This window comes from Vulpes vulpes, chromosome X (genome assembly GCF_048418805.1).
Source record: "Vulpes vulpes isolate BD-2025 chromosome X, VulVul3, whole genome shotgun sequence".
Taxonomy (NCBI): Eukaryota; Metazoa; Chordata; class Mammalia; order Carnivora; family Canidae; genus Vulpes; species Vulpes vulpes.
Window position 1 is genome coordinate 41,516,246 of NC_132796.1, and position 25,671 is coordinate 41,541,916.

Genomic DNA, 25,671 nt, shown 5'->3' on the forward strand with positions numbered 1-25,671 from the left:
TTGCTGAATTTGATGATCACCAACTTCTTTTCTCCCTCCAAATGTTACAACGAACCCATGAGCAGGTGTGGCCTAAGCTGAGGGCCCTCTACGAGACTGGGCCACCCCCCGGACCCCCATCGATATCTGCCAGGTGACTGGGTGTACTTGCGGAGATACCAACACCAGACCCTTCAACCTCGTTGGAAGGGAACCTACATCGTGATCCTGACCACTCCCACCACTCTCAAGGTTGATGGGATTACTCCCTGGGTCCACTACACCCACATCCGGCCAGCTGACCCACACGCCATTCTCAAGGACTTTGTTCCAGAATGGAAAAGCCAACCGGACAAGGACAATCCCCTAAAGCTAAGACTGTGCCATTCTCACTTATTTCCCACCTCCAAGACTCCCTAGTCTGAGATTGTCTTTCAAAATAGAAGGGGCGGGGAATCCCTGGGTGGCGCAGCGGTTTGGCTCCTGCCTTTGGCCCAGGGCGCAATCCTGGAGACCCGCGATTGAATCCCACGTCGGGCTCCCTGCTTGGAGCCTGCTTCTCCCTCTGCCTGTGTCTCTGCCTCTCTTTCTCTTTGTGTCTCTCTCATGAATCAATAAATAAAATTTAAAAAAAAACAAAATAGAAGGGGATTAGACTTAGTCATCTTACAACAAAGTGTGTGTGTGGGGTTATGTGCTGCCTTAACGTAGGATGTTCCTTCTTCACTGGAATGTAAATGAGAGCGAAAACAGCAACAAGGTTGGTTCAAATCCTGGTTTAATCATTCCCCCTGGCTCACTCTGAGAGCAACCTGGACCCATGATTGGGTCCTTCCTTAGGTTCCTCTGAGACGGGGAAATGTGGAGGCCGAGAAAATTAAGGCCTTTCCACTTTAAGTTCAGCGTTATCACAAGTACAGCCATTCCAGGCCCCTGTGAATAAGAGCTGAACTTTACCTTACTTCAGTTACAGGAAGAAAACAGCTTACAGCTTAACATCCTAGAAAGCCCCATATTAGAATAAAAACAGAGCCCAAGCCAAGGGCAGGAAGCCCCTATTAGAATGAGAACAGAGCCCAAGCCAGTGGCAGGAAGCCCCTATTAGAATAAGAACAGAGCTCAATGCCCTTGGAGACCCATATCAAAATGTAAACAGAACTTGAGGAATTGCTCCACCCCTTCTGGAGGTCCCCTAGACCAGTCCTTAAAACTAAGCTGAAACCCACCTCGGGGTCCAAGTCCCTGCTCCGCTGTGTGGGTATACTTGGACCCAAACTCGAGCTTGTAAATAAACCCTCGTGTGTTTGCATCAGTGTCAGCTCCTTGGTGGTTCCTCGGATTCGCGATCTTGGGCACAACACTATACTTCTTATGTATTGTAACACATCATTGCTGGGAGAATTAACTACCACCTATGTGACTCTACTTGGAGAAAATAGCTGGAATCTTGCTCCTGGTTTATATTGGACTCTTGCCTATGGACTTTGTCCTTTTGCTGATTTTAGTCTGTATCTTGTGCTGTAATAAACCATAATCACAAGCATAACAGCTTTTCTGAATTCTGTGGGTCCATCTAGTGATTCATAATAACTGAGAATGGTCTTTGGGACCCCCAACACAGTATTCCCCACCTGTTTTTCCATACAACAAAGTGGAAAAGGGAAAATAATTGAAAAAGAGGATTTGAGAAATTTGGAGAGAATAAAAAGGTAATAGCTTATATGTTCCTCCTTCTATATAACCTACATACACATTTGTCTGTTAGCTTCCTGACAACCACAATAAAAAAAGGCAAACATAATCAGCTGCATGATTTGCATTCACCATACAGAGAAAATGAATCTGCTCCTAAGGAAGTAAAGATTTCCAGACACTTAGGCCTATTAAATTTTATTGTTGGTTCTTTCTAAAGTTATGCCCCAACTCAAGGTAAGTTCCTTCTCCTATGCTCTTCCACCTGAAGAGCAATTTTTCTCCACAAACACAATCCATATGTGGAGAAAAAAATGTAAACAATATAGGTTAACATTAGGAAAGGAACGATCTCTATAACAGGAAAAGGAAAATCCTCCATAATATATTCCCTGACTTCCAATCCAACATAATTATCTGGTCTGAACAACTTCTGGCCAGATTTTGTTTAATATACATATAAGCCCATCTATGTGTAGCTTTGTGAAAAGTGAGTGTGTTGCTCATTATATCCTGTATTTTCTTTGACAAAAAGAAAATCAATCTACTATATGTTCTGTCCTATTTGCTTTGGTTTTTTTTTTTTTTTTTAGATTTTATTTATTTATCCACGAGAGACACAGAGAGAGAGAGAGAGAGAGAGGCAAAGACACAGGCAGAGGGAGAAGCAGGCTCCATGCAGGGAGCCCGACGCGGGACTCAATCCCAGGTCTCCAGTATCATGCTGCAGGCTGAAGGCAGCACTAAACCGCTGAGCCATCCGGGCTGCCCCTATTTGCTTTGCTTATGGTAGATCTTGACAATTTGAAGAAAAAGATGTTTATATAGAAAAACTTACCAATCTTTTCTTATATACAATCTAGGTTTCATATAATGCCTTATAACGACTATTCCACGAAGAAGTTATAAACAAAAATTCTCTTGATTCTTTTGTATTTCTCTTATTGTTTCTCTCTGTGTTTTATGGTTTCAATATTTTAGGTTTAAATTTTTGTTACATATGGAATTCTTTTTTCTAAGGTGTGAGACAAGAGTCCGACTAGATTTTTTTTCCCTCGGGGCTACTTGATTTTAAATAATCTATCTTTCCTCCATGGATGTAGAATGCCACTTATATCATATTATTAAATTCCCATTTGTAGTTGGCTCCCTTTTTGGACTCCATTTTGTTTCAATTATTGTTATACTGATGGCATGATTTTATTTCTCTTATAAAGTACAGGCAAAATCTAGGTGCATGGTAAACATTCTACACAAATGTGATAAAAATGATGAGAATGATCACTTCAGGCTGAATAGGGATCAGTAACATTTAAGGACATAACTGTGGACTTATCCCAGCAGAAATGGTGGAACATGAGCCTTATTCAGAGGATGCTGAATAGGAAAGTGAAGCTAGACTTACAACCACCTGGTCTCTGTGGGTAAGAATGGCGACCTTCTGTAGTTTAATTAACCTAATCCTTTTCTCTGTCCCTCAGAGCTGTCAGTGCCAAGATCCGTATGTTCTTCCCATAACAGAGTGTTTCGTCTTTTATTACTTTTATGGTTTCTGGGATTTTTTTTTTACTGTTTAACTTTCTGTTACATATGGAGTTTATTTTTTGTGTATGGTATGAGTTAGGGATTCAGTCTCGATGGGAGGCTAATGGGCAGCTTCATTATGATGTCCCTGAAACTGCTTCTTTTATATCATGAATTTTTGAACTGTCAAGGCAAAGACCTTTATGATTTTCCTTTAACAGTATTTTTTAAGAAGTCAAACTCTCCCTCTTTGCAGATGACATGATACTGTACATGGAAAACCCAAGAGACTCAACCCCAAGATTGCTAGAACTCCTACAGCAATTCGGCAGTGTGGCAGGATACAAAATCAATGCCCAGAAATCAGTGGCATTTCTCTACACTAACAATGAGACTGAAGAAAGAGAAATTAAGAAGTCAATCCCATTTACAATTGCATCCAAAAGTATAAGATACCTAGGAATAAACCTGACCAAAGAGGTAAAGGATCTATACCCTAATAACTACAGAACACTTCCAAAAGAAATGAAGACACAAAGAGATGGAAAAATATTCCATGCTCATGGATTGGAAGAATTAATATTGTGAAAATGTCAATGTTACCCAGGGCAATTTACATGTTTAATGCAATCCCTATCAAAATACCATGGACTTTCTTCAGAGAGTTGGAACAAATTATTTTAAGATTTGTGTGGAATCAGAAAAGACCCTGAATATCCAGGGGAATACTGAAAAAGAAAACCAGAGCTGGGGGCATCACAATGCCAGATTTCAGGTTGTACTACAAAGCTGTGGTCATCAAGACAGTGTGGTACTGGCAAAAAAACAGACACATAGATCAATGGAAAAGAATAGAGAACCCAGAAGTGGACCCTGAACTTTATGGTCAACTAATATTCGATAAAGGAGGAAAGACTATCCACTGGAAGAAAGACAGTCTCTTCAATAAATGGTGCTGGGAAAATTGGACAGCCACATGCAGAAGAATGAAACTAGACCACTCTCTTGCAGCATACACAAAGATAAACTCAAAATGGATGAAAGATCTAAATGCTCACATTTACAAGATTCCATCAAAATCCTAGAGGAGAACCCTGGCAACACCCTTTTTGAACTTGGCCACAGTAACTTCTTGCAAGATACATCCAAGAAGGCAAGAGAAACAAAAGCAAAAGTGAACTATTGGGACTTAATCAAGATAAGAAGCTTTTGCACAGCAAAAGATACACTCAACAAAACTCAAAGGCAACCTATAAAATGGGAGAAGATATTTGCAAATGACAAATCAGATAAAGGGCTAGTTTCCAAGATCTATAAAGAACTTATTAAACCCAACAGCAAAGAAACAAACAATCCAATCATGAAATGGGCAAAAGACATGAACAGAAATCTCACAGAGGAAGACATAGACCTGGCCAACAAGCACTTGAGAAAATGCTCCGCATCACTTGCCATCAGGGAAATACAAATCAAAACCACAATGAGATACCACCTCACACCAGTGAGAATGGGGAAAATTAACAAGGCAGGAAACCACAAATGTTGGAGAGGATGTGGAGAAAGGGGAACCCTCTTGCCCTGTTGGTGGGAATGTGAACTGGTGCAGCACTCTGGAAAACTGTGTGGAGGTTCCTCAAAGAGTTAAAAATAGAACTGCCCTACGACCCATCAATTGCACTGCTGGGGATTTACCCCAAAGATACAGATGCAGTGAAACGCCAGGACACCTGCACCCCGATGTGGACATTATAGCAGCAATGTCCACGATAGCCAAACTGTGGAAGGAGCCTCGGTGTCCATCAAAAGATGAATGGACAAAGAAGATGTGGTCTATGTATACAATGGAATATTACTCAGCCAATATAAATGACAAATGCCCACCATTTGCTTCGACATGGATGGAACTGGAGGGGATTATGCTGAGTGAAATAAGTCAATCGGAAAAGGACAAACATTATATGGTCTCATTCATTTGGGGAATATAAAAAATAGTGAAAAGGAATAAAGGGGAAAGGAGAAAAAATGAGTGGGAAATATCAGAAAGGGAGACAGAACATGAGAGACTCGTAACTCTGGGAAACGAACTAGAGTGGGTGGAAGGGGAGGTGGACGGGGGTGGGGGTGACTGGTTGACGGGTACTGAGGGGGGCACTTGATGGGATGAGCACTGGGTGTTATTCTATATGTCGGCAAATTGAACACCAATAAAAAATAAATTTATATATAAAAAAAGATTTGTGTGGAATCAGAAAAGACCCCAAATAGCCAGGGGAATATTAAAAAAGAAAACCAGAGCTGGCGGCATCACAATACCAGATTGTTTTTTAAAGATTTTATTTACTTATTCATGAGACACACACACACACAGAGGCAGTGACACAGGCAAAGGGTGAAGCAGGCTCCATGCAGGGAGCCAGACGTGGGACTCGATCCCGGGTCTCCAGGATCAGGCCCTGGACTGAAGGCGGTGCTAAACTGCTGAGCCACCCGGGCTACACACAATGCCAGATTTCAGGTTGTACTACATGGCTGTGATCGTCAAGACAGTGTGGTGCTGGCACAAAAACAGACACAGAGATCAATGGAAAAGAATAGAGAACCCAGAAATGGGCCCTCAACTCTATGGTCAACTAATAGTCGACAAAGCAGGAAAGACTATCCACTGGAAAAAGGACAGTCTCTTCAATAAATGGTGCTGGGAAAATTGAACAGCCACACGCAGAAGAATGAAACTAGACCACTCTCTTGCAGCATACACAAAGATAAACTGAAAATGCATGAAAGATCTAAATGTGAGACAAGAATCCATCAAAATCCTAGAGGAGAACACAGGCAACACCCTTTTTGAACTTGGTCACAGCAACTTCTTGCAAGATACATCTATGAAGGCAAGGGAAACAAAAGCAAAAATGAACTATTGGGACTTAATCAAGATAAAAAGCTTCTGCACAGCAGCAGAAACAGTCAACAAAACTAAAAGACAACCTACAGAATGGGAGAAGATATTTGCAAATGACAAATCAGATAAAGGGCTAGTATCCAAGATCTATAAAGAACTTATTAAACTCAACAGCAAAGAAACAAACAATCCAATCATGAAATGGGCAGAAGACATGAACAGAAATTTCACCAAAGAAGACATAGACATGGCCAACAAGCACATGAGAAAATGCTCTGCATCACTTGCCATCAGGGAAATACAAATCAAAACCACAATGAGATACCACCTCACACTAGTGAGAATGGGGCAAATTAACAACACAGGAAACAACAAATGTTGGAGAGGATGTGGAGAAAGGGGAACACTCTTGCACTGTTGGTGGGAATGTGAACTGGTGCAGCCACTCTAGAAAACTGTGTGGAGGTTCCTCAAAGAGTTAAAAACAGAACTGCCCTATGACCCATCAATTGCACTGCTGGGGATTTACCCCAAAGATACAGATGCAGTGAAACGCCGGGACATCTGCACCCCGATGTTTATAGCAGCAATTGTCCACAATAGCCAAACTGTGGAAGGAGCCTCGGCATCCATCAAAAGATGAATGGATAAAGAAGATGTGGTTTATGTATACAATGGAATATTACTCAGCCATTATAAATGACAAATACCCACCATTTGCTTCCACGTGGATGGAACTGGAGGGTATTGTGCTGAGTGAAATAAGTCAATCGGAGAAGGACAAACATAATACGGTCTCATTCATTTGAGGAATATAAAAAATAGTAAAAGGGATTATAGGGGATAGGAGAAAAAATGAGTGGGAAATATCAGTGAGGGTGAAAGAACATGAGAGATTCCTAACTCTGGGAAATAAACAAGGGGTAGTGGAAAGGGAGGTGGGTAGGGTGTTGGGGTGACTGGGTGATGGGCACTGAGGGGGCACTTGACAGGATGAGCACTGGGTGTTATGCTATATGTTGGCAAATTGAACTCCAATTTAAAAAAACAGTATTTCTTCTTTATTAATAGAAATATTTTGGGCTAATGAACTTAATTTGAGTAGTACTTTAACTGTGATCCAATCAATGGTATTCTGCTTTTTAATGACTAAATTTGTGCCATTATATTTACAGATCTAACAGATCTATTTAGCCTGATATGTGTTAGATATACCTTATTATACTATTTAACTCTTCTCTAACTTTTTTGTTTCTCCAGTTGGTCTATTATAGATTAATAGATAAAATCTCCCATTTTTTAAAAGATTTTTTTTTTGTCTATTTGTTTGAGAGAGAGAGACAGAGAGAGCACAAGCAGGGGGAGAGGCAGAGGGAGAGGGAAGAGCAGACTCAAGCCAACTCCCTGCTGAGCAGGGAGAAGCATACTCCCTCTGAGCAGGGAGCCCAATGTGGGGCTCCATCCCAAGACCTGAGCCAAAAGCAGATACTTAACCAACAGAGCCACCCAGGCACCACAAATCTCCCATTTTTAAGATGTTTTAAATATTTTTAAATTCTTGTAGGTTTTTTGTTGTTGTTTGGGTTTTTTTTTTTAAGAGAAGGAGAGGGGGGAGAGGTGGCAGGGGCCAGGGAGAGGGAGGGAGAGGGAGGGAGAGGGAGAAGGAGAATTTTTTTTTAAGGATTTTATTTATTTATTCATGACAGACACAGAGAGAGAGGCAGAGACATAGGCAGAGGGAGAAGCAGGCTCTCTGCAGGGAGCCCGATGCAGGACTGGATCCCAATCCTGGGATTCTGGGATCAGGCCCTGAGCTGAAGGCAGACACTTAATCACTGAGCCAACCAGGCATCCTAGGAGAAGGAGAATCTTAAGCAGGCTCCATGCCCAACACAGAGCCTGATGCAGGGCTCCATCTCACAACCCTGAGACCATGACCTGAGTGGAAATCAAGAGTGGGACACTTAACCGAGTCACCAGGTGCCCCATAGTTTCTGTTTTATTATAAATGTTGAGCTGGGCAGCCCCGGTGGCTCAGCGGTTTAGTGCCACCCGCGGCCTGGAGACCCAGGATCGAGTCCCACGTTAGGCTTCCTGCATGGAGCCTGCTTCTTCCTCTGCCTCTCTCTCTCTCTCTCTCTCTCTCTCTCTCTCTGAATAAATAAATCTTTAAAAAATAAAAATTAAAAAAATTAATGTTGGAATCCCTGGGTGGCGCAGCGGTTTGGCGCCTGCCTTTGGCCCAAGGCGCGATCCTGGAGACCCGGGATCAAATCCCACATCGGGCTCCCGGTGCATGGAGCCTGCTTCTCCCTCTGCCTGTGTCTCTGCCTCTCTCTCTCTCTCTCTCTCTCTGTGACTATCATAAATAAATAAAAATAAAAAAAATAAATGTTGACGCTGTGCTATTTGAGACATATGTACTGGTTCTATTTATATCTCCATTTTGAATTCCATGCTTCATCATTAAAAACTGTTACGGTAAAAAAAATAATAAAAATAAAATAAATAAAATAAAAACTGTTAGGGTGCCTGGCTGGCTTAGTCAGTAAAACATGTGACTCTTGATCTCTGAGTTGTGAGTTTGAGTCCCACATTGGGTATTGGGTTTACTTAAAAATAAAATCTTTTAGAAAAACTGTCTATATTTTCTCATTTTTTTGCTTATTGCCCTAAACTCAACATTTTCAGATATTAAGACTTTTTTCTCACTTCCTTTTGTTTGCAATTGTCAGGTGTGATTTTATATTTGTCCTTCTATTTCTAATCTTTCTAAATTGTCTCTTATATTTTGGGCTTCATTTTGTATTTCAAACTGAATATATTTGGTCTTTAAATAGATAGGGTTAGGGACGCCTGGGTGGCTCAGGGGTTGAGAGCCTGCCTTAGGCCCAGGGTGTGATCTTGGAGACCTGGAATCGAGTCCCAGCCTGCTTCTCTCTGCCTATGTCTCTGCCTCTCTCTCGCTGTATCTCTCATGAATAAATAAAATCTTTTTTAAAAAATTAATAAATAAACAGGGTTACCCTGATTTTGTCTGTACACCTGACAAATCTATTTGGTCTTAAAGTCTCCCAGCATATTTCCTATTGGTCGGGCTGTTTTCATTGCTTTTGTCTTTTAATCTTTTGTCATGTGGTCCTGGTTTCCTTCATATTATTTTGGGTACATTTCTTCTATAACAAAGGGAGGGACACTCCTAAAGGGTTTGTGGGAAGCCAACATAATTGTAAAACAGAAATCTGAAAAATATGGACAAAAAAGCAAGCTATAGATCAGCTTTATTTGCAAATATCAATGCAAAACTACTAATTAAAATACCAGCAAAATTGCATTTGCTGCACTCTGGTTCATAGCATGAACAAATGAAGTTTATTACACTAATGCAAGAAGGGTTCAATATAAGCATATTTATTAATATATTTTACTATATAATGGATCAAAATGAATAGTCATGTGATCATCTCCATAGATGCTGAGATGATTCAAAAAAATAACTCCAACAAAATAGGGACAAATGGATACTTCCTTACCATCATATTTTATCTCTCTCTCAACTCAAGCCTACATGTTTTGTGGAAAAACAATATATATGCTGAGACTCTCAACAATATGAGAAGCCCAGGAAGAACAAGTGCTATTGTTTAATGTTGTTCTGAAAATACCTGACAATGTCTTTAGACTTTAAATATGTCTCTTAAAATGGCATATAGCTAGATTTTATGTCATGCAACCTGACAATTTTGTTTTTTAACTAGTGGGTACAGTTCATTCATATTTGTTATGATTGGTGATATATTTGTATTTATTTCTATTATCTTATTTTGTGTTTTTTATTTGTAACATTATTTTTCAATATTTCTTTTTGTCTCCCTTCTTGCTTTTCTTTTGGGTTTTTTTTTTTTAATCCACCTGTGATAAGCAGGATAATGACCACCAAAACTGCCCATGCCATAATGCTCAGAACCTGTGAATATGTTACCTTACATGGAATAGGAGTCTTTGCAGATATGATTAAGGTTAGGGACCTTGAGATGGGGGAATTATCTTGGATTAGGAAGGTGGGCCTAATCTAATTACATAAGTGTTTAGAAGTGGAAAACCTTTCCCAGTTATACTCAGAGAGAGATGTGACGATGTAGGAAGAGTAAGAGAGCTGTAACACTGCTGGCTTTGAAGATGGAGGAAGGAGGTCATGAGCCAAAGAATTCAGATAGCCTTCAGAAGCTGGAAAAGGCAAGTAAATAAATTCTCTCTGAAAGCTTAGAAATGAATGTAGCCTTGTCAACACTTTGAGTTAGACCTGTGTAGACTTATGACTTACATTGAGATAAATCTAAGTTGTTTTAAGCTGCAAAGTTTGTGATAATTTGTTACAACAGCAATAGGAAAATAATACACCATTCCTTTTTTACTGTATTAGTTTGGAGTTGTATACTTTCTCTATTATTTTAGTGGTTACCTTAGAAATTTCAGCATGCATTTTAACTTACTATAGTCTAAGTTTAGTCAATATATTTCCTACTATGTTTCACATGAACATTTTGTTTCTGTCTTGTTCCTATACCCATGATTTATCATTACTGGATTTTTGTAGTTAGGGTTCATTCAAACTTACCCACATCTTTATCACTTTTTTTTTGCTCATCATTCGTGTATCTCAGATCATTATTTGGCATCAGTTTCTCTTTGAGATACATCTTTTAAGATACCCATAGTGAGGGTATACTGGTGGCAAGTTCACCTAATGTTGATTTGTCTGAAAATGTCTTAATTTTCACCTTGCTCTTGAAAGATATTTTTGCTAGATATATAATTTCATATTGACAGTTCTTTCCTCTCAACATATTGAAAATATAAATCCATTATCTTCAGGGACGCCTGGGTGGCTCAGCGGTTGAGCATCTGCCTTCAGCTCTGGGCGTGATCCCAGGTTCTAGGGATCGAGTCCTGCATCAGGCTCCCTGCAAAAAGCCTGCTTTTTCCTCTGCCTGTGTCTCTGCCTCTCTCTCTCTCTCTCTCTCTCTCTCTCTCTCTCTCTCTGCATCTCTCATGAATAAATAAATAAAATCTTAAAAATAAATAAATCCACTGTCATCTGGCTTCCATTTTTGCTGCCAGGATGCTACCTGAGAGTCTCATTGTCATGATGGGTTGATGTCTTCTTCTCACTTTTGGAAAACTCTCAGCTATTATCTTTTTAAAATATTGCCACTGCATTTTATCTCTCATCTTCTATAAGATTCTGATTAAGATATACACTATCCTGCTTATTCTATCACCCTACCTCTTAATGTCTTTAGAATTTCCATGGCCTTGGCATTTGGTCCTGCCAAATGATCTTTCAGATCATTCCTCTAGTTCATGAATTCTATGTTCAGCAAAGCTTCATCTGCTCCTAAACCTGCCTATTAAGTATTTATTTTCAAATGTTATATTTGTCATTTCTAGAAATTCTGTTAGAGTCTTAAAAATCTGCTTAGTCATTTTGGATTCTCTTATTCTTTACTTATGTGTTTCATTCTTGTTTTACAGGTTAAATTGTTTCCCCCAAAAAATTCATATGTTGAAGTCCTAGCCCCCAATACCTTAAAATGTGATGTTATTTGGAATAGGTACTTTACAGAGGTAATCAAGATCAGTTCATTAAGTTGGGCCCTAATCCAGTATTACTACTGTCCTTATAAAAAAGGGAAATTGGGCACAGAAACAAACAGAAAGGGAAGACAATGTGGCATAGGGAGAAGATGTCCATCTATAAGCCAAGGAGAGAGGCTTGGGACTTATTTTTCCCTAATAGCCCTCAGAAGGAACCAAACTTGGCAACACCTTGACTTTGGACTTCTAGCCTCCAGAACTGTGAGACAGTAAATTTCTTTTGTTTAAGTCACCTAATCTATGGTACTTTCTTACAGCAGGCCTAGCAAACTAATAAATCTTCTTTTGTTACTTTAAATATATCCTTATTTTGGAGCGGCCTGGGTGGCTCAGCAGTTTAGTGCCACCTTCGGTCCAGGGCCTGACCCTGGAGACCTGGGATCAAGTCCCACGTCGGGCTCCCTGCATGGAGCCTGCTTCTCCCTCTGCCTGTGTCTCTGCCTCTCTCTCTCTCTCTGTGTGTCTCTCATGAATAAATAAATAAAATCTTTAAAAATAAATAAATAAATAAATCCTTATTTTATAGACTATATCTGATCATTCTAATATCTGAAATTTTATCGATTTGATTCTGTTTATTGCTTCTTATGGATCTTACTAATATTGTCCTCTTTACTTGTGTGTTTTGTGATTATTTTTTCCACTGTTGGCTCTCATATCTTGGAATTTTATCTACAGATTGAAAGGTGGCTTATAGTTGAGTGAATTTACATTTATTTCTTTCAGTGACCTGGGGTCACTATAACCTGGAACCATTTAATCCTTGAGGCATTTTTGGAATACATTGGGGATGTAATTTCAGGCTGCATGATGGCAGGTATGCCTCTGCCTCAGGGCCTTTATACTTCCTGTTCCCTCTGTTTGGCATGCTGTCTTTCAAACATACATTCCCTCACTTCCTTTAGATCTGTGCTCAAATGGTATATTGAGGCCATCCCTGCCCACCCAGAACCCACAAGCCACTCCTTGTTCTTCTATTTTGCTTTACCTTCCTCCACAGCGTTTAAGCATTTATCAACAGAGGATATATGTAAAGTGTCCCTCTCTTTGCTATGCTCTGGAACACAAATAACACAGTCAAGACAGTAGAAAAGAAAGTAGAACACATGATGAAAGATTAAGACATAAAAGCAATGAAAACAGGATGCACAACAGGCAATATGCTGGGAGGCCTATGACTAAATAGATCTGTTTTATCCACAAACAAAATTGGGTTAAACAGTAGGACTTAACCTACCAAAACACAGAATACTCTAAAATTGAACCAAAAATGGCTAAAGTAGTCCTCAGATTAATACACAGCCCAAAATACATGTATAAACAAAACAGAAAGAATGAGATTAATTGACTCACACATTTTACTAAAGAAGATAGAAAAAAAGGAAAGAAAATAGAAGGACATTAATGAAACAAAAGTACAAATGAATCGATCAGAAAATTTAAAAAATATATTAGTGCAAGAACTGGTCTTTAGGTGGGAGGGCATAAAATAAATAAAACATTAGTATTAGTTTACCTAATTGAGGAAAAAGAAGTCACAAATAGCCTCTACGAAAAATGATAGTGGAGAAATAACTACATATGTAGAGAAAATTAAATGAATCATATGAAATAACTATGCTTAAAATATCACAAATATATTAAGAATTTTGAGGAAATGGATGATTTATGAAAATTACAGGGATTCATATATCTATATCTATATATTGACAGATATATCAACATAAATACATATGTAATCTAGAGAGGGAAAATATGATGAAAGAAATACAGAAAGATGACAATGAGATTGCCTTCAAATAATGTACCATACCCAAGTAAATTCAAGGAGAGTTCTACAAAGGACCTTCAAGGACCAAATAACACCTAAACAGTGCTAATTCTTCCAGATACATTTTATTCTGTGAGAGGAGATGGGATACTTTGAGGGTGAGCAAATGCATTCCATATTTACAGTGTTTAAAATATTCTGAGAGCCAGATCAGATCATTCTGTGGAGGGGTAATCAGAAATATTCAGGAATGGGGTGCCTGGGTGGCACAGTCAGTTAAGCATCCAACTCTTGATTTCGGCTCAGGTCATGATCTCAGACACCTGACATCTAGTTCCCCATCAGGCTCCAAGCTCAGCACAGAGACAGCTTGTCCCTCTCCCTCTGCTCCTCACCCCTGCTCAAATAGATAAATAAACAAAATCTCTAAAAAAAAAAAAACACTTAGGAACAGATCTGTCTGTTCTACAGTTGAGGAGGTGCTGCATTTTTTCATGACCAACATATCCATAGGATTTCTGTTCAGTGTGAGATTTTTCATGCACAGTGAGATCTGCCTTTTGGGAAGGCCCTTCTCACAATCAGTACATAGAGGAGGTTTCTCTCCTATGTGGATTCTGTTGTCTAGTGAGGTGTATATGCTGGCAGAATACCTTCCCACATTCACTGCATTTGGAGGGTTTCTCCCTCATGTGTGTTCTCTCATATGTGATCATCTGTGATTTCCGAGAAAAGGTCATCCCATATTCAGCAGATTCAGAGGGTTTCTCCCTTGTATGAGCTCTTTGATGTACAGCTAGTGGAGACTTCTCCCAGAAGACCTTTCCACACTCACTACATTCATATGGTTTCTCTCCAGCATGAGCTCTCTGATGTATAATGAGGTGTGATTTCAGGGAAAAGGCCCTTCCACACTCCATACACTCATAGGGTTTCTCCCCTGTATGAATTCTCTGATGAATAATGAGGGGCGATTTCTGGGAGAAGGTTTTGCCACAGTCCCTACACTCATAGGGTTTTTCCCCTGTATGAATTCTCTGGTGTATAACAAGAGGTGATTTCTGAGAGAAGGCTTTTCCACATTCTGTACATATATAAGGTTTCTCTCCTGTATGAAGCCTTTGATGTCCAGTAAGGTGTGACTTTTGGGAAAAGGCTTTTCCACAGTCAGTACATACATAAGGTTTCTCTCCTGTATGGATTCTTTGATGCCCTATGAGGTGAGACTGCTGGCAAAAGGTTTTTCCACATTCACTACACTTATAGGGTTTCTCTCCAGTATGTGTTCTTCGATGGATGATGAGTTGTGTTTTCCGAGGGAAGGTTTTCCCACATTCGGTACATTCATAGGGTCTCTCCCCAGTATGAGTTATCTGGTGTATAAAAAGGTGAGACTTCTCACAGAAGTCTTTTCCACATTCACTGCATTCAAAGGGCTTCTCTCTAGCATGAACTCGCTGATGTATGATGAGGTGTGACTTCTGAGAGAAGGCTTTTTGACACTCAAAACATTCATAAGGTTTCTCTCCAGTGTGGACTCTCTGATGAACGATGAAGGGTGACTTCTGGGAGAAAGTCCTCCCACACTCAGTACATTCATAAGGTTTCTCCCCAGTATGAATCCTCTGATGCACAATGAGGTGTGATTTCTCGCTGAAGGCTTTTCCACAATCTCCACACACATAGGGTTTCTCTCCAGTATGAATTCTTTGATGTATAATAAGCTGTGACTTCTTAATAAAGCCTTTCCCACACTCACTACAAACATTGGGTTTCTTACCTGCTTGACCTTTCTTATACTGAATATGGACTTGTTTATGATTGACGACTTTTTCACATTGACTATGTCCACAGGGTTTCATGCCCGTGTAAATTTTCTCAGGCACAGAACAGGAATCACTATAGCTAGGTGGTGTCCCACATCCAAATATCTCAATGGGGCTCTTTCTTGCATAGCTCCTACTGCATGTCAGCGAGTCTAAATTAGATTTCAAGCTCTTTTCACATGAATCAAAATCATGGAGTTTTTTACATGAAGGATCAAGGTCTATGCAGCCACCAAAAATTTTTCCAAATGTATTACACTTGGGCCCTTTCTCCCTGGCCACTGTTTCATGGCTAATGACTGTGATCTGCTTCAAAACTCTGTCTTGGTTTCCTTGATATCTATCTATCTGACCATCAATATGCCAGACTTTTAAGAGAGAGTACAGTGAATTATCCTTTGGGGATTTTTCCATTATCTCCTTTTGAAACAAAAGTTCTTCAGAAATGACCTGCTGGGAAGAGTCAAAGCTTTCCTCCCTGTCTGAAAGAAGAAAAGATAAAATCAAATAGAAACCAAAAAAGGAAACAACAACAAATAGAAATGCTAGAAAAGTGCTGATGTAGGATGGATGTTATAAAGAAGGCCTAATGCATTTTAAGTTAGAAAGAAGGCCAAAGATGTCAGAGATAAAGAAAATACCCTCTCAGCCATCTACCCAATTCTCAATTACCTGAGTGAATCCACCTTGACAACTCACTCTTTATGATCCATGGGTCCTCTTCATATTCCAACTTGAAGATTATACCTGGTTTTATACCAGAACACCCTGTTAAGGGAAAATTATAACGGTCTTGGCCTTGGCAGCTCAGAAATTCATGAGGAAAAGAAGCAGTCTCAGGGGCCTCCCAGGAAAGATGGATCCTTAACTCACAAAAATAAATTCCAGATACACCAAAAATATAAACATAAAATATAAACTATAAAAGAAAGGACCCTATTAATGGAAAATCATAAAGGTCATGGCCTTGAAAGCTCAGAAGGATGAGGAGGATTTGATTCATTGCTACATGGAGAATTTGTCCTTACCCACAGAGACCAGGTGGCTGTAGATCTCCAGCATCACATCTCTATGTAGGGTCTTCTGAGCAGGGTCCAGGTGCTGCCACTCTTCCTGGGTGAAGTCTACAGCCACATCCTCATATGTCACTAGTTCCTATAACAGCACATTCTTATACAATCTGCTCATTCTGATCATTTTTACCACACTAATACATGTAGGATACCTAATTAGCATTTTGTGTAGCTATTAATGAGAAAAACTGTAAAATTCTGCCATTAGCAAGAATAGCTAGTGGAACAGAATGAACAGTCTAAAACTAGATGTAAATAAATGAGAAATTTAATATATAATAAAGAGGTATTTTTTAAAAGATTTCATTTATTCGTAAGAGACACAGAGAGACACAGATGCAGGCAGAGGGAGAAGCAGGCTCCATGCAAGAAGCCCGATGTGGGACTCGATCCTGAGACTCCAGGATCATGCCCTGAGCCAAAGGCAGACACTCAAGCACTGACCCACCCAGGCATCCCTAAAGCAGTATTTTAAATAAGTGTTGAGGTGCCTGGCTGGTCAGTCAATGGAGCATGTGACTCTTTTTTTTTTAAGAGTTTATTTATTTATTTATGAGAGACACAGAGAGAGAGGCCGAGACACAGGCAGAGAGAGAAGCAGGTTCCCCAAAGGGAGGCCAATGTGGGACTTGATCCCAGGATCCCGAGATCACAACCTGAACCAAAGGCAAACACTCAACCACTGAGCCACCCAGGTATCCCTGGAGCATGTGACTTGATCTCGGGTTTGTGAATCTGAGCCCCAAGCTGGGTATAGAGATTACTTAAAAATAAAATTTATAACTAAATAAGTCCAGAAAAGACAGATTATTCAAAACTGGGTAGCTATCAGAAAAAAAAGTAAAGTTGGACTCCTTATTTCACACTATACAAAAAAATAAATTTGAGATATAACAAAATTTTAAACAAAAAAAAGAAGTCATAAAATAAAGACAAGAGAGTTTTTAAAAATAATTTCAAAGTGAAGAAAACTCTTCTCACTAGGCATGGTACAAATCCAGATGCTACAAAGGAAAATACCGGTAAATTTGATTACTTTATGTATTGCATAGCAAAATATAAACAAACTCAAAGGACAAGCAACTAACTGGGGAGTATATATGTGCACAACACATAAAATGGACAAAAAGCTAATTTCTTCAATTTATAGAACTCCTAAAAAGCAAGAAGAAAAAGACCAACAACTTAACCTTTTAAAAAATAATCAGAGGGGCAACCCGGGTGGCTCAGCGGTTTAGTGTCTGCCTTCAGCCCAGGGTGTGATCCTGGAGACCCAGGATGGATTCCCACATCGGGCTCCCTGCATGGAGCCTGCTTCTCCCTCTGCCTGTGTCTCTGCCTCTCTTTCTCTCTGTGTCTCTCATGAATAAATAAATAAAATCTTTAAAAAATAAATAAATAAAAAATAATCAGAGGACATGACCATCAATTCACAGAGAAGGAAATGCAAATGGCTTTTAAACATTAAAAATGATGTTCAACTTCATTCACGTGAAGAGAGATGTAAATGAAAACAAACAAACATCATATTTTTCTTACATATTATCAAAGATTAGAGTTTAAGAAGTCATGAAGTTGGTAAAGATATCAAAAAAGGAACACACTCAAATTATGGGTATACACTGGTACAATATATTTTGAAGGCAATTTATTTGACAATATCCATCAAAATTTAAATGTATATACTATCTGATTAGCAATTCCATTTCTAGAAATTATTCAACACATATACTCATATATGTGAGCAAAACATCATATGTGAAGTCATTTCACTACAGTACTGTTTATAATTGCAAAATAATGAAGGCAACCTTATGGGGGATTGGATAAATTATGCTTCAATCCCCATAAGGGAATACCATTAACAACCATAAAAAGCAACAAGGAATGATATGTAACAATCTCTAAAATATACTTTTAGGTGAAAAAAATTCATCTATTCAGCAAGCAGTTATTGAGACCCCACTGAATATCAGGCATTATTCTAGAAACTGGGGATACAGCAAAAAAGAAATCTGGCAAAAATATCTTCCCTCAAGCATCTCATATTCTAGTGAGAGAACACAGCCAACAAGACAAACAAATAGCCAAAAAATAAAAGTTTGTAATGTGTACTTCAAAATTCATATCACTCATATAAAAAAGCTCATAGAAAGCAATAAGCAAAAGACTGACAAAAAGGGAGATTGATGGAGAAATTTTTAAATGGCAAATATGTGGGGAAAATGCCGAATTTCATTTAATCATTAATGAAAAGCAAATGAAAATAAGATACAATGGTCAACCATAAAAATAGTAAGAATGAAAAACACCGATGCTATCTAGTAGTAAGAAAAATATTGGGAAATGGGCCTCCTTGTAAATGATTTATAGCCACATGTAGAAGCTAATTATATAATATCAAAATACAATTTGAGAAACATCCTTTAAATTTTAAACAGGCTTTGCTCTCTGATCTAGCACAGTCATGTCCAAGAATTTGGTCTACATAAATATTTGATAAGGTTGTTCCTTTATTTGTGACTTTCCTGCTTTAGAGTCCTGGCTAACCTATGTACTAGCCATGCCCCTGCTTTTTTTCTCTGAAAAACAGAGATAATAATAGTATTCAGCACAAAGTAATTCCATTATAACTTATTATAATGGTGCCGGGCACAAAGTAAGCATTCAATAAACAGTAGCTGTAATTATTCTTATCCTTATTACTGTCAGACATCAAAGAAAAAAACAGAACAATAAAAGAGCCCATCAACAAGGGGCTGGTATCCTACAAACATTAAAAGAATAGTAAAAGGATGCTATGAACAATTTTATGACAAGAAATTTGACAATACAGATCTTAGGACAGCAGAGTATAACACTCAGGCCAAATCTGGCCCAGAGAGCTAAGAATGGTATTTACACTTTTAAATGGTTGAAGAAAAAAGTCAAAGGAGAATATTTTGTGGCATGTGAAAATTATATGAAATTCAACTTTGAGCATCTATAAATAAAATTTTGTTGGATTACAGCCATGCTCATTGGTTTGCATATTGTCTACAGCTGCTTTCAACCTACAAAAACAGAGCTGAGTAGTTGCAATAGAGACCATATGGCCTACATGCCTAAAATATTTCTATCTGGCCTTCTGCAGAAAAAGTTTGCTGACCCCTGACTTAGACAAACTGGACAAATTACTTGAAAATCACAACTTAACAAAAGCAATATACAAAGAAATCGAAAATCTTAATGGTACTAAATATTTTCAGTAAGTCAAATTCATAATTAAAAACCTACCCACAAAGAAAACTCCACACCCTGATGACTTCACTGGAGAACTCTTCCAAATATTCAAGACAGAAATAATACTAATCTTACCCAAACTCTTTCAGAGAATACCTCCCAACTTGTTAAATAAAGTCAACATAACTGTGATTCCAAAACACAAGCAAGAATACAAGAAAAATTACAGACCAATATGTCTCATGGAAAAATCCTCAACAAAATATTAATAGAAGACTGGCTTAGGGGGATCCCCAGGTGGCTCAGCAGTTTAGTGCCTGCCTTCAGCCCAGGGCATGATCCTGGAGTCCAGGGATCCAGTCCCACATTGGGCTCCCTGCAGGGAGCCTGCTTCTCACTCTGCCTGTGTCTCTGCCTCTCTCTCTCTCTCTCTCATAAATGAATAAATAAAATCTTTTTTTTTTTTTAAAAAAAAGACTGGCTTAGGTGAACCCACTGGGGCTGGCTGGGGAAACGGAGGAGGCTTGCTCCAGAAGGAACTGTCTGAGGGATCATAGGGATTTCTAAATATGGGAAAGGGGAATAAATCACTTGTTGAAGTCAATTGTACATATATTTTTATAGGTCTAAAGAAAGAACAAAGCCTATATAACAGGAATCCAGTTCTTCAGGGATACCAAAAGGAAATTTTCAAGTCATTTTTTGTGCAATCTAGATGTGGAAATTAGCATACAATTGTTTGAACCTTGCTGAATAACAGTTCAACCTTCAAAAAAAAAAAGACTGGCTTGATGATAATGATGAGGAGGAGATGACAGAAATGGGTGAAGATTAACCATAGATATAACAAGATTGGCCACCAGTTGATAATATTTGCAACTGGGTGATAAGCACAAAGACGTTCACAAAAATCTACATTTGTGTATGCTCAAAATTGAAATTTCCCATAATAAAATGTAAAAACTATATGTGTTGGAATTTTTTTGAAGATTTTTATTTATTTGACAGAGAGAGAGAGAGAGAGCGAGAGCAGAGCAGGAGGATCAACAGGCAGAGGGAGAAAGAGAAGCAGACTCCCTGCTGAGCAGGGAGCCCAATGTGAGGCTAGATCCCAGGACCCTGGGATCATGACCTAAGTCAAAGGCAGACACTTAACCTACTGAGCCACCCAGGTGCCTGGAAATGTTTTAGCAATACATTCTTTTTAAGTTACAGAATATAATGTGTATGGTAAAGAAAAATACATGAAAATAATAAAATCACTAGCACACATTTATACATATATATCTATACACACAGAGGTTATATGTATCTGGAAAGATCATCCCCAAACTACATAATACTAGTTATGCCAGAGGAGAGGGCAGAAGTTAGATTACAGAGATATTTCCCTTACTTTTTAAGTTTTACTTTGCAATATTATTTACATTATTTGCACCATGTATAAATTACCCTTGCAAAGAGGGGATAAAAAGACATAAAAGGGAAGAGCAAAGAAGGAAACTGGCCTTGCATTGGAGCATGAGCCCACAAACTATGAGATGATAGCAAAGGGGCCATGGAAAACCAGGAAACCACCTACCCTCTAAGCCTCTGCCAGAAAATTGTAACTAAAAATAGCCTCTTTGAAACAACTACCGATAATACCACATTGGCCTTTAGGAAAACTCAACAATCAAATTTCTTCAGCTAAAGTCCCAGAAATCTTGACCTGCTGAAGAGCTAGACTGATAAAGTGATTTCTCTTGATGAAGAATGCAAACCATCTGATATATCCCCTTTGCCATTTTCACTGTGGCTTCCAGGAAGCTCAAAGGTAAAATGTTTAGCTCAGTTTATATGAAGCAAGGCCAGATAATCTATGTATCTTAACAGCAACTTTACCTGCATCCTGATCTTCTATTCTGTCTAGATTTCTCCAATTCTTATTGCCAATGTATTGCCCTTTCTCATTTTACTGTGGGAAAACCAAGTGGGAAACAAACAACTTACCTGGGACTCAGTCATTTTCTGTTTGTCTTTGGAAAGCAATTGCGGGTGCAGTGGGGTACAGAAGAGTCTTCAGAGACCAAGCTGGGTTAACTACTCTTCAATGGCTGAATGTAAAATGTGTTGCTTGTTAATTTATTGCTAACTTGTGTTTATCATCTGACTAGCAATTCCATTTCTAGAACTTTATTCTAAGGTAACAATCATGGATTGTGCAGAGATTTAACTGAAGGAACTTTTATCACAGTTTTGTCTTTAACACCATAATTCTGAAAATATTCTCAAAATGCCCAATCACTGAGGACTGAGAAAATAATTTATGGAACCTCCAAGAGATAGAAAGGCAGGTGACCATTTAAAGTAACACCAAAGACAATTAAGAGGCTCAAGAGATACAACAACCAACTGTAAAGTATGGACCTTGTCTAGATCTTAATTTGAACAGATATAAAAATCTTTGAGATAATCATTAAAGTTTGAACCCTGACTAGATATTTGATATTAAGAAATGTAATAGAAAAAAGGAAATTTAACCAGTGATGATCTGACATTACTATTGTTAAATATTTTACCTCAAATAATAATATTGACATTTAAGACCTTATCTTTTACAAATACATGATGAAGTCTTTTTTTAAGATTTTATTTTTTCATGAGAGACACAGAGAGAGTGGCAGAGAGAGAGACAGAGAGAGAAGCAAGCTCCCCGAGAGGAGCCTGATGCAGACCTCAATCCCGGGCCCCAAGGATCACAACCTGAGCCAAAGGCAGACACAACCACTGAGCCACCCAGGCACCTGCATCATGATACATCTGGGGTTTCTTTCAAAATAATAAGGACTACATATGTAAAGATTCATTCAACTATACACTTAATATTTGTGCATTTTATGTTATCAGTAACAAAGAAAAAACAATCTGGGAGGGAGAAATAAATGGGTGATCTAAATTAGGAATTGGAAAACTTTCTCTGTATAGAGACAGATAGTAAACATTTCAGATTTGTGAAGCCTACAGTCTCTGTTGTAACCACTCAGCGATTGAAAGCAGCCACAGACAATATGTAAGCCAATTCTGTTTATTGGCTGTGTTCTAATAAAACTTCATTTATGGAGCACGTGGGTGGCTCAGTTGGTTAAGCCTCCAACTCTTGGTTTCAACTCAGGTCATGATCTACAGGTGGTGGGACCAAGCCCTGCATGGGGCTCTGCACTGAACGTGAAGCCTGCTTGAGATTTTCTCTCTCTCCCTCTGCCCCTCCACTCCCACTGCTCTCTCTCTCTGTAAAAAAAGAAATTTTAATACTACTGTTTAAAAACCTCATTTAGTAACACTATAATTTGAATTTTAATCATTTTCATGTCACAAAATATTATTCTTCTTCTGATTTTTTCCAAACATTAAAAAATGTGAAAACCATTTGTAGCATATGGCTGTATAAAAACAGCAGGAGGCCAGATATGGCCCACTGCCTATAGTTTTCCATCCCCTGGTCTAGATGAAACAACAGTGGCCATCGGGTGATGATTGATGACTGGGTGATGGACGTAATGGGGGTTAATTATATAAGTCCCTCTATTTTGCTGAATGTTTGAAAATTTCCATAGAAATAAGCTTAGTAGTATTATGGAAATAAAGTTAATAGCATGGAAACATAGCTACAAAATGAAGAAGAGGCAGACCACAAGATCACACTCCCAATTATTTAATAACAACATCTGTTCCCCAAGACATCACAATGGTTTGTGGCCCTCCAGAGATCAACCCTACCTGACAAAATCTTATTCCTTGGCATTTAATTTCCTTTATTCTATTTTCTTGGCTATTACATGAATAGAACTGACCTTGAGTTCATGGAAGATCCATGAAATATATCCAAGATCAGTGCTACAAAACCAAGGTGAATAAATAATAATCAGGTATTAACTCACTTAACATCACAAGCCTCAAAGGATAGACTCTGCTATTATTCTCATTTCACAGTGAGGAAACTGAGGCCTAAAGAGGTTGAGTGACTTCTCTATGATCACACAGCCAGTGACCAGGGGGTGGGGTGGTGGGAAAACAAAAAGCAGAGAACTCCTCCCTAGATCAAAGTTTTCAGAGATGCAACTCTGCTCTGTTTATTTCTGAATGCCCTAAAAAACTAATTCTCATCCTAAATTACAAAGGACATTGTCTGATTTTTAACTTGAGAATAACGAAACTCTAAATTTACATCGTGCTTTACAGTTCAAAGTTAACTTGAAACCTTAATATTAGGATGCCTAGGTGGCTCAGTGGTTGAGCGTCTGCCTTTGGCTCAGGCATGATTCCCAGGTCCTGGGATCGAGTCTCGCATCAGGCTCCTCTCAGGGAGCCTGCTTCTTCCTCTGCTTATGTCTCTGCCTCTCTCTGTGTGTCTCTCATGAATAAATAAATACAATCTTTTAAAATAAATTAAATAGGGATCCCTGGGTAGCTCAGCGGTTTAGCACCGCCTTCAGCCCAGGGCGTGATCCTGGAGACCTCGATATCGGGAGTCGGGCTCCCTGCATGGAGCCTGCTTTTCCCTCTGCCTGTGTCTCTGCCTTTCTCCCTGTGTGTGTCTCTCATGAATACATAAAGAAAATCTTTTAAATAAATAAATAAATAAAACCTTAATATTCAAAGACACAACAAGGAAAAGAGAAGCCAAAAACCAAGGAAATATTTGCAAAACACGGATCATTGATAAAGGAATAGTAAGTATCAGAATATATAAAAACAAACCCTACAAATCAATAAGGCAAACATCCAATAGGAAAATGAGCAAGAGATGTGAACAGGTGCCTCACAAAGAAGGATCTAAGAGATCAAAACATATATGAAAAAGTAGTCATCAGGGAATTACAAATTAAAGCCTGGATGTCTGACCCCTCCATTGGAATGTTGCCACCACACGGGCAAGGATTTTTGTTTATTCATGGATGTATTATTGATCTCAAAGAGCCACCCATCATGGACCGCACAGAATCCCAACATTGACACTACATACTCCCATTCCAGTCCCCATAGACTCTCATCACTCACCCTAAAGACCACCCCATTGCTCCCCCCAGACCCCCCATCATTCACCCAACAAACTCTCCATCACTCACCTTACAAACCCCTTTCACTCACTGCCTTGAAAACTTATCACTCACCCTAAGACACCATTGCTCATTGGATAGACTCTCCATCACTCAGCCCAGACTCCATTCATTCACCCCCACAAATCCCTTTCCCTCACTTACTAGAAACCCCATCATTCACCCTGCAGACCCCATTGCTCACTTCCATAAACTCATCACATATCCCACACACAGTCCTACAGACTCCCTTCCCTATCACTTCCCTCTACATCATTCAGTCCAAAGGACCCCCTCATTAGTCCTTCCACATGTCCCCATCACTGACCACACAGACCCACATCACTCAACCGGGCCCCTCACCCTGGCTCTGCTCTCAGGACCCCAAAGCTCCTTCTCAAGTCGAGCTTGGCTCCCTGCTTCCACAAATGGGCTCAACATCGCCCAAAATTCCCTGTCTCCTCCAGCCCTCCTGGTGGGTCTGGATGACGCATCAGCTTATCTTTCGCAGGCTCAGAAACAGCCTCCAAGCCGAACTCTACCAGTAACAAAAATGGCGGCATTCAGTCTGCGCCGGGAACTCTGCCGGCCAGGAAAATGGCCAGGGCCTCGCACTGCTTCCTGAGGCTCCCATTCCAGCCAGAAGAGATTTGCGTTTTAGCGTCCGGGAAGTCCCCGTGCTATTTCCGAGGCAGGGTTTTCGGAATTTGTGCTTCGAAAGCAGTGTGAGGCTCGGCTATGTAGCGACGGTTCCGGGCGGGTGAATGGGCGTTCCCGGCCATGGGCAAAGGCCGGGCCGAGCAAAGGCGTGGCGACGGGCGGGTAAGGGTGTTCGGTGGGAACCGGGCCCAAGGGGGGGAGCGGGGAGGCAGTGGTAAGGCCGGAGGGTAGAAGCACCGCCCGGGAGACAGCTCGGCAGAAGACACATTTCTAAACCTCTGGTGAAAGT

General features: G+C 39.5%; 1 protein-coding gene and 1 non-coding gene across 8 annotated transcripts; one reads left to right on the forward strand and one right to left on the reverse strand.

Annotated features, from left to right (window-relative positions):
• Window positions 1-13,629: 13,629 nt before the first annotated feature.
• ZNF630 (zinc finger protein 630) lies at window positions 13,630-25,671 on the reverse strand. Of its 7 annotated transcripts, none has more exons than XM_025982449.2 (5): window positions 25,086-25,498; window positions 21,637-21,740; window positions 16,378-16,504; window positions 16,022-16,117; window positions 13,630-15,831 (listed from the first exon to the last, which is right to left on the reverse strand). In XM_025982449.2, the coding sequence occupies exons 2-5, from the start codon at window positions 21,649-21,651 to the stop codon at window positions 14,105-14,107; spliced, it is 1,965 nt and encodes a 654-aa protein (XP_025838234.1). In that variant the 5' UTR covers window positions 21,652-21,740; window positions 25,086-25,498; the 3' UTR covers window positions 13,630-14,104. The 7 variants fall into 7 exon arrangements, with proteins under 7 accessions (XP_025838234.1, XP_072599361.1, XP_025838233.1 ...); XM_072743260.1 differs by having other exon boundaries at window positions 16,049-16,117; window positions 25,086-25,464; XM_025982448.2 differs by lacking the exon at window positions 21,637-21,740 and having other exon boundaries at window positions 16,049-16,117; window positions 25,086-25,671.
• On the forward strand, window positions 20,075-20,196 carry LOC112907310 (small nucleolar RNA SNORD22). Its single transcript, XR_011998370.1, has one exon. It is a non-coding gene; the product is annotated as a small nucleolar RNA SNORD22 (small nucleolar RNA).

Excerpts from the sequence above, each read along its gene's own strand:
- ZNF630 (XM_025982447.2), bottom strand. The coding sequence starts at position 25,163 with ATGTTGAGCCCATTTGTGGAAGCAGGGAGCCAAGCTCGACTTGAGAAG. Across the intron at positions 16,505-25,085 it reads GTCCTGAGAGCAGAGCCAGG|GAACTAGTGACATATGAGGA; the intron begins GTGAGGGGCCCG and ends GTGCTGTTATAG. Across the intron at positions 15,832-16,021 it reads GTCAAGGTGGATTCACTCAG|ACAGGGAGGAAAGCTTTGAC; the intron begins GTAATTGAGAAT and ends TTCTTCTTTCAG.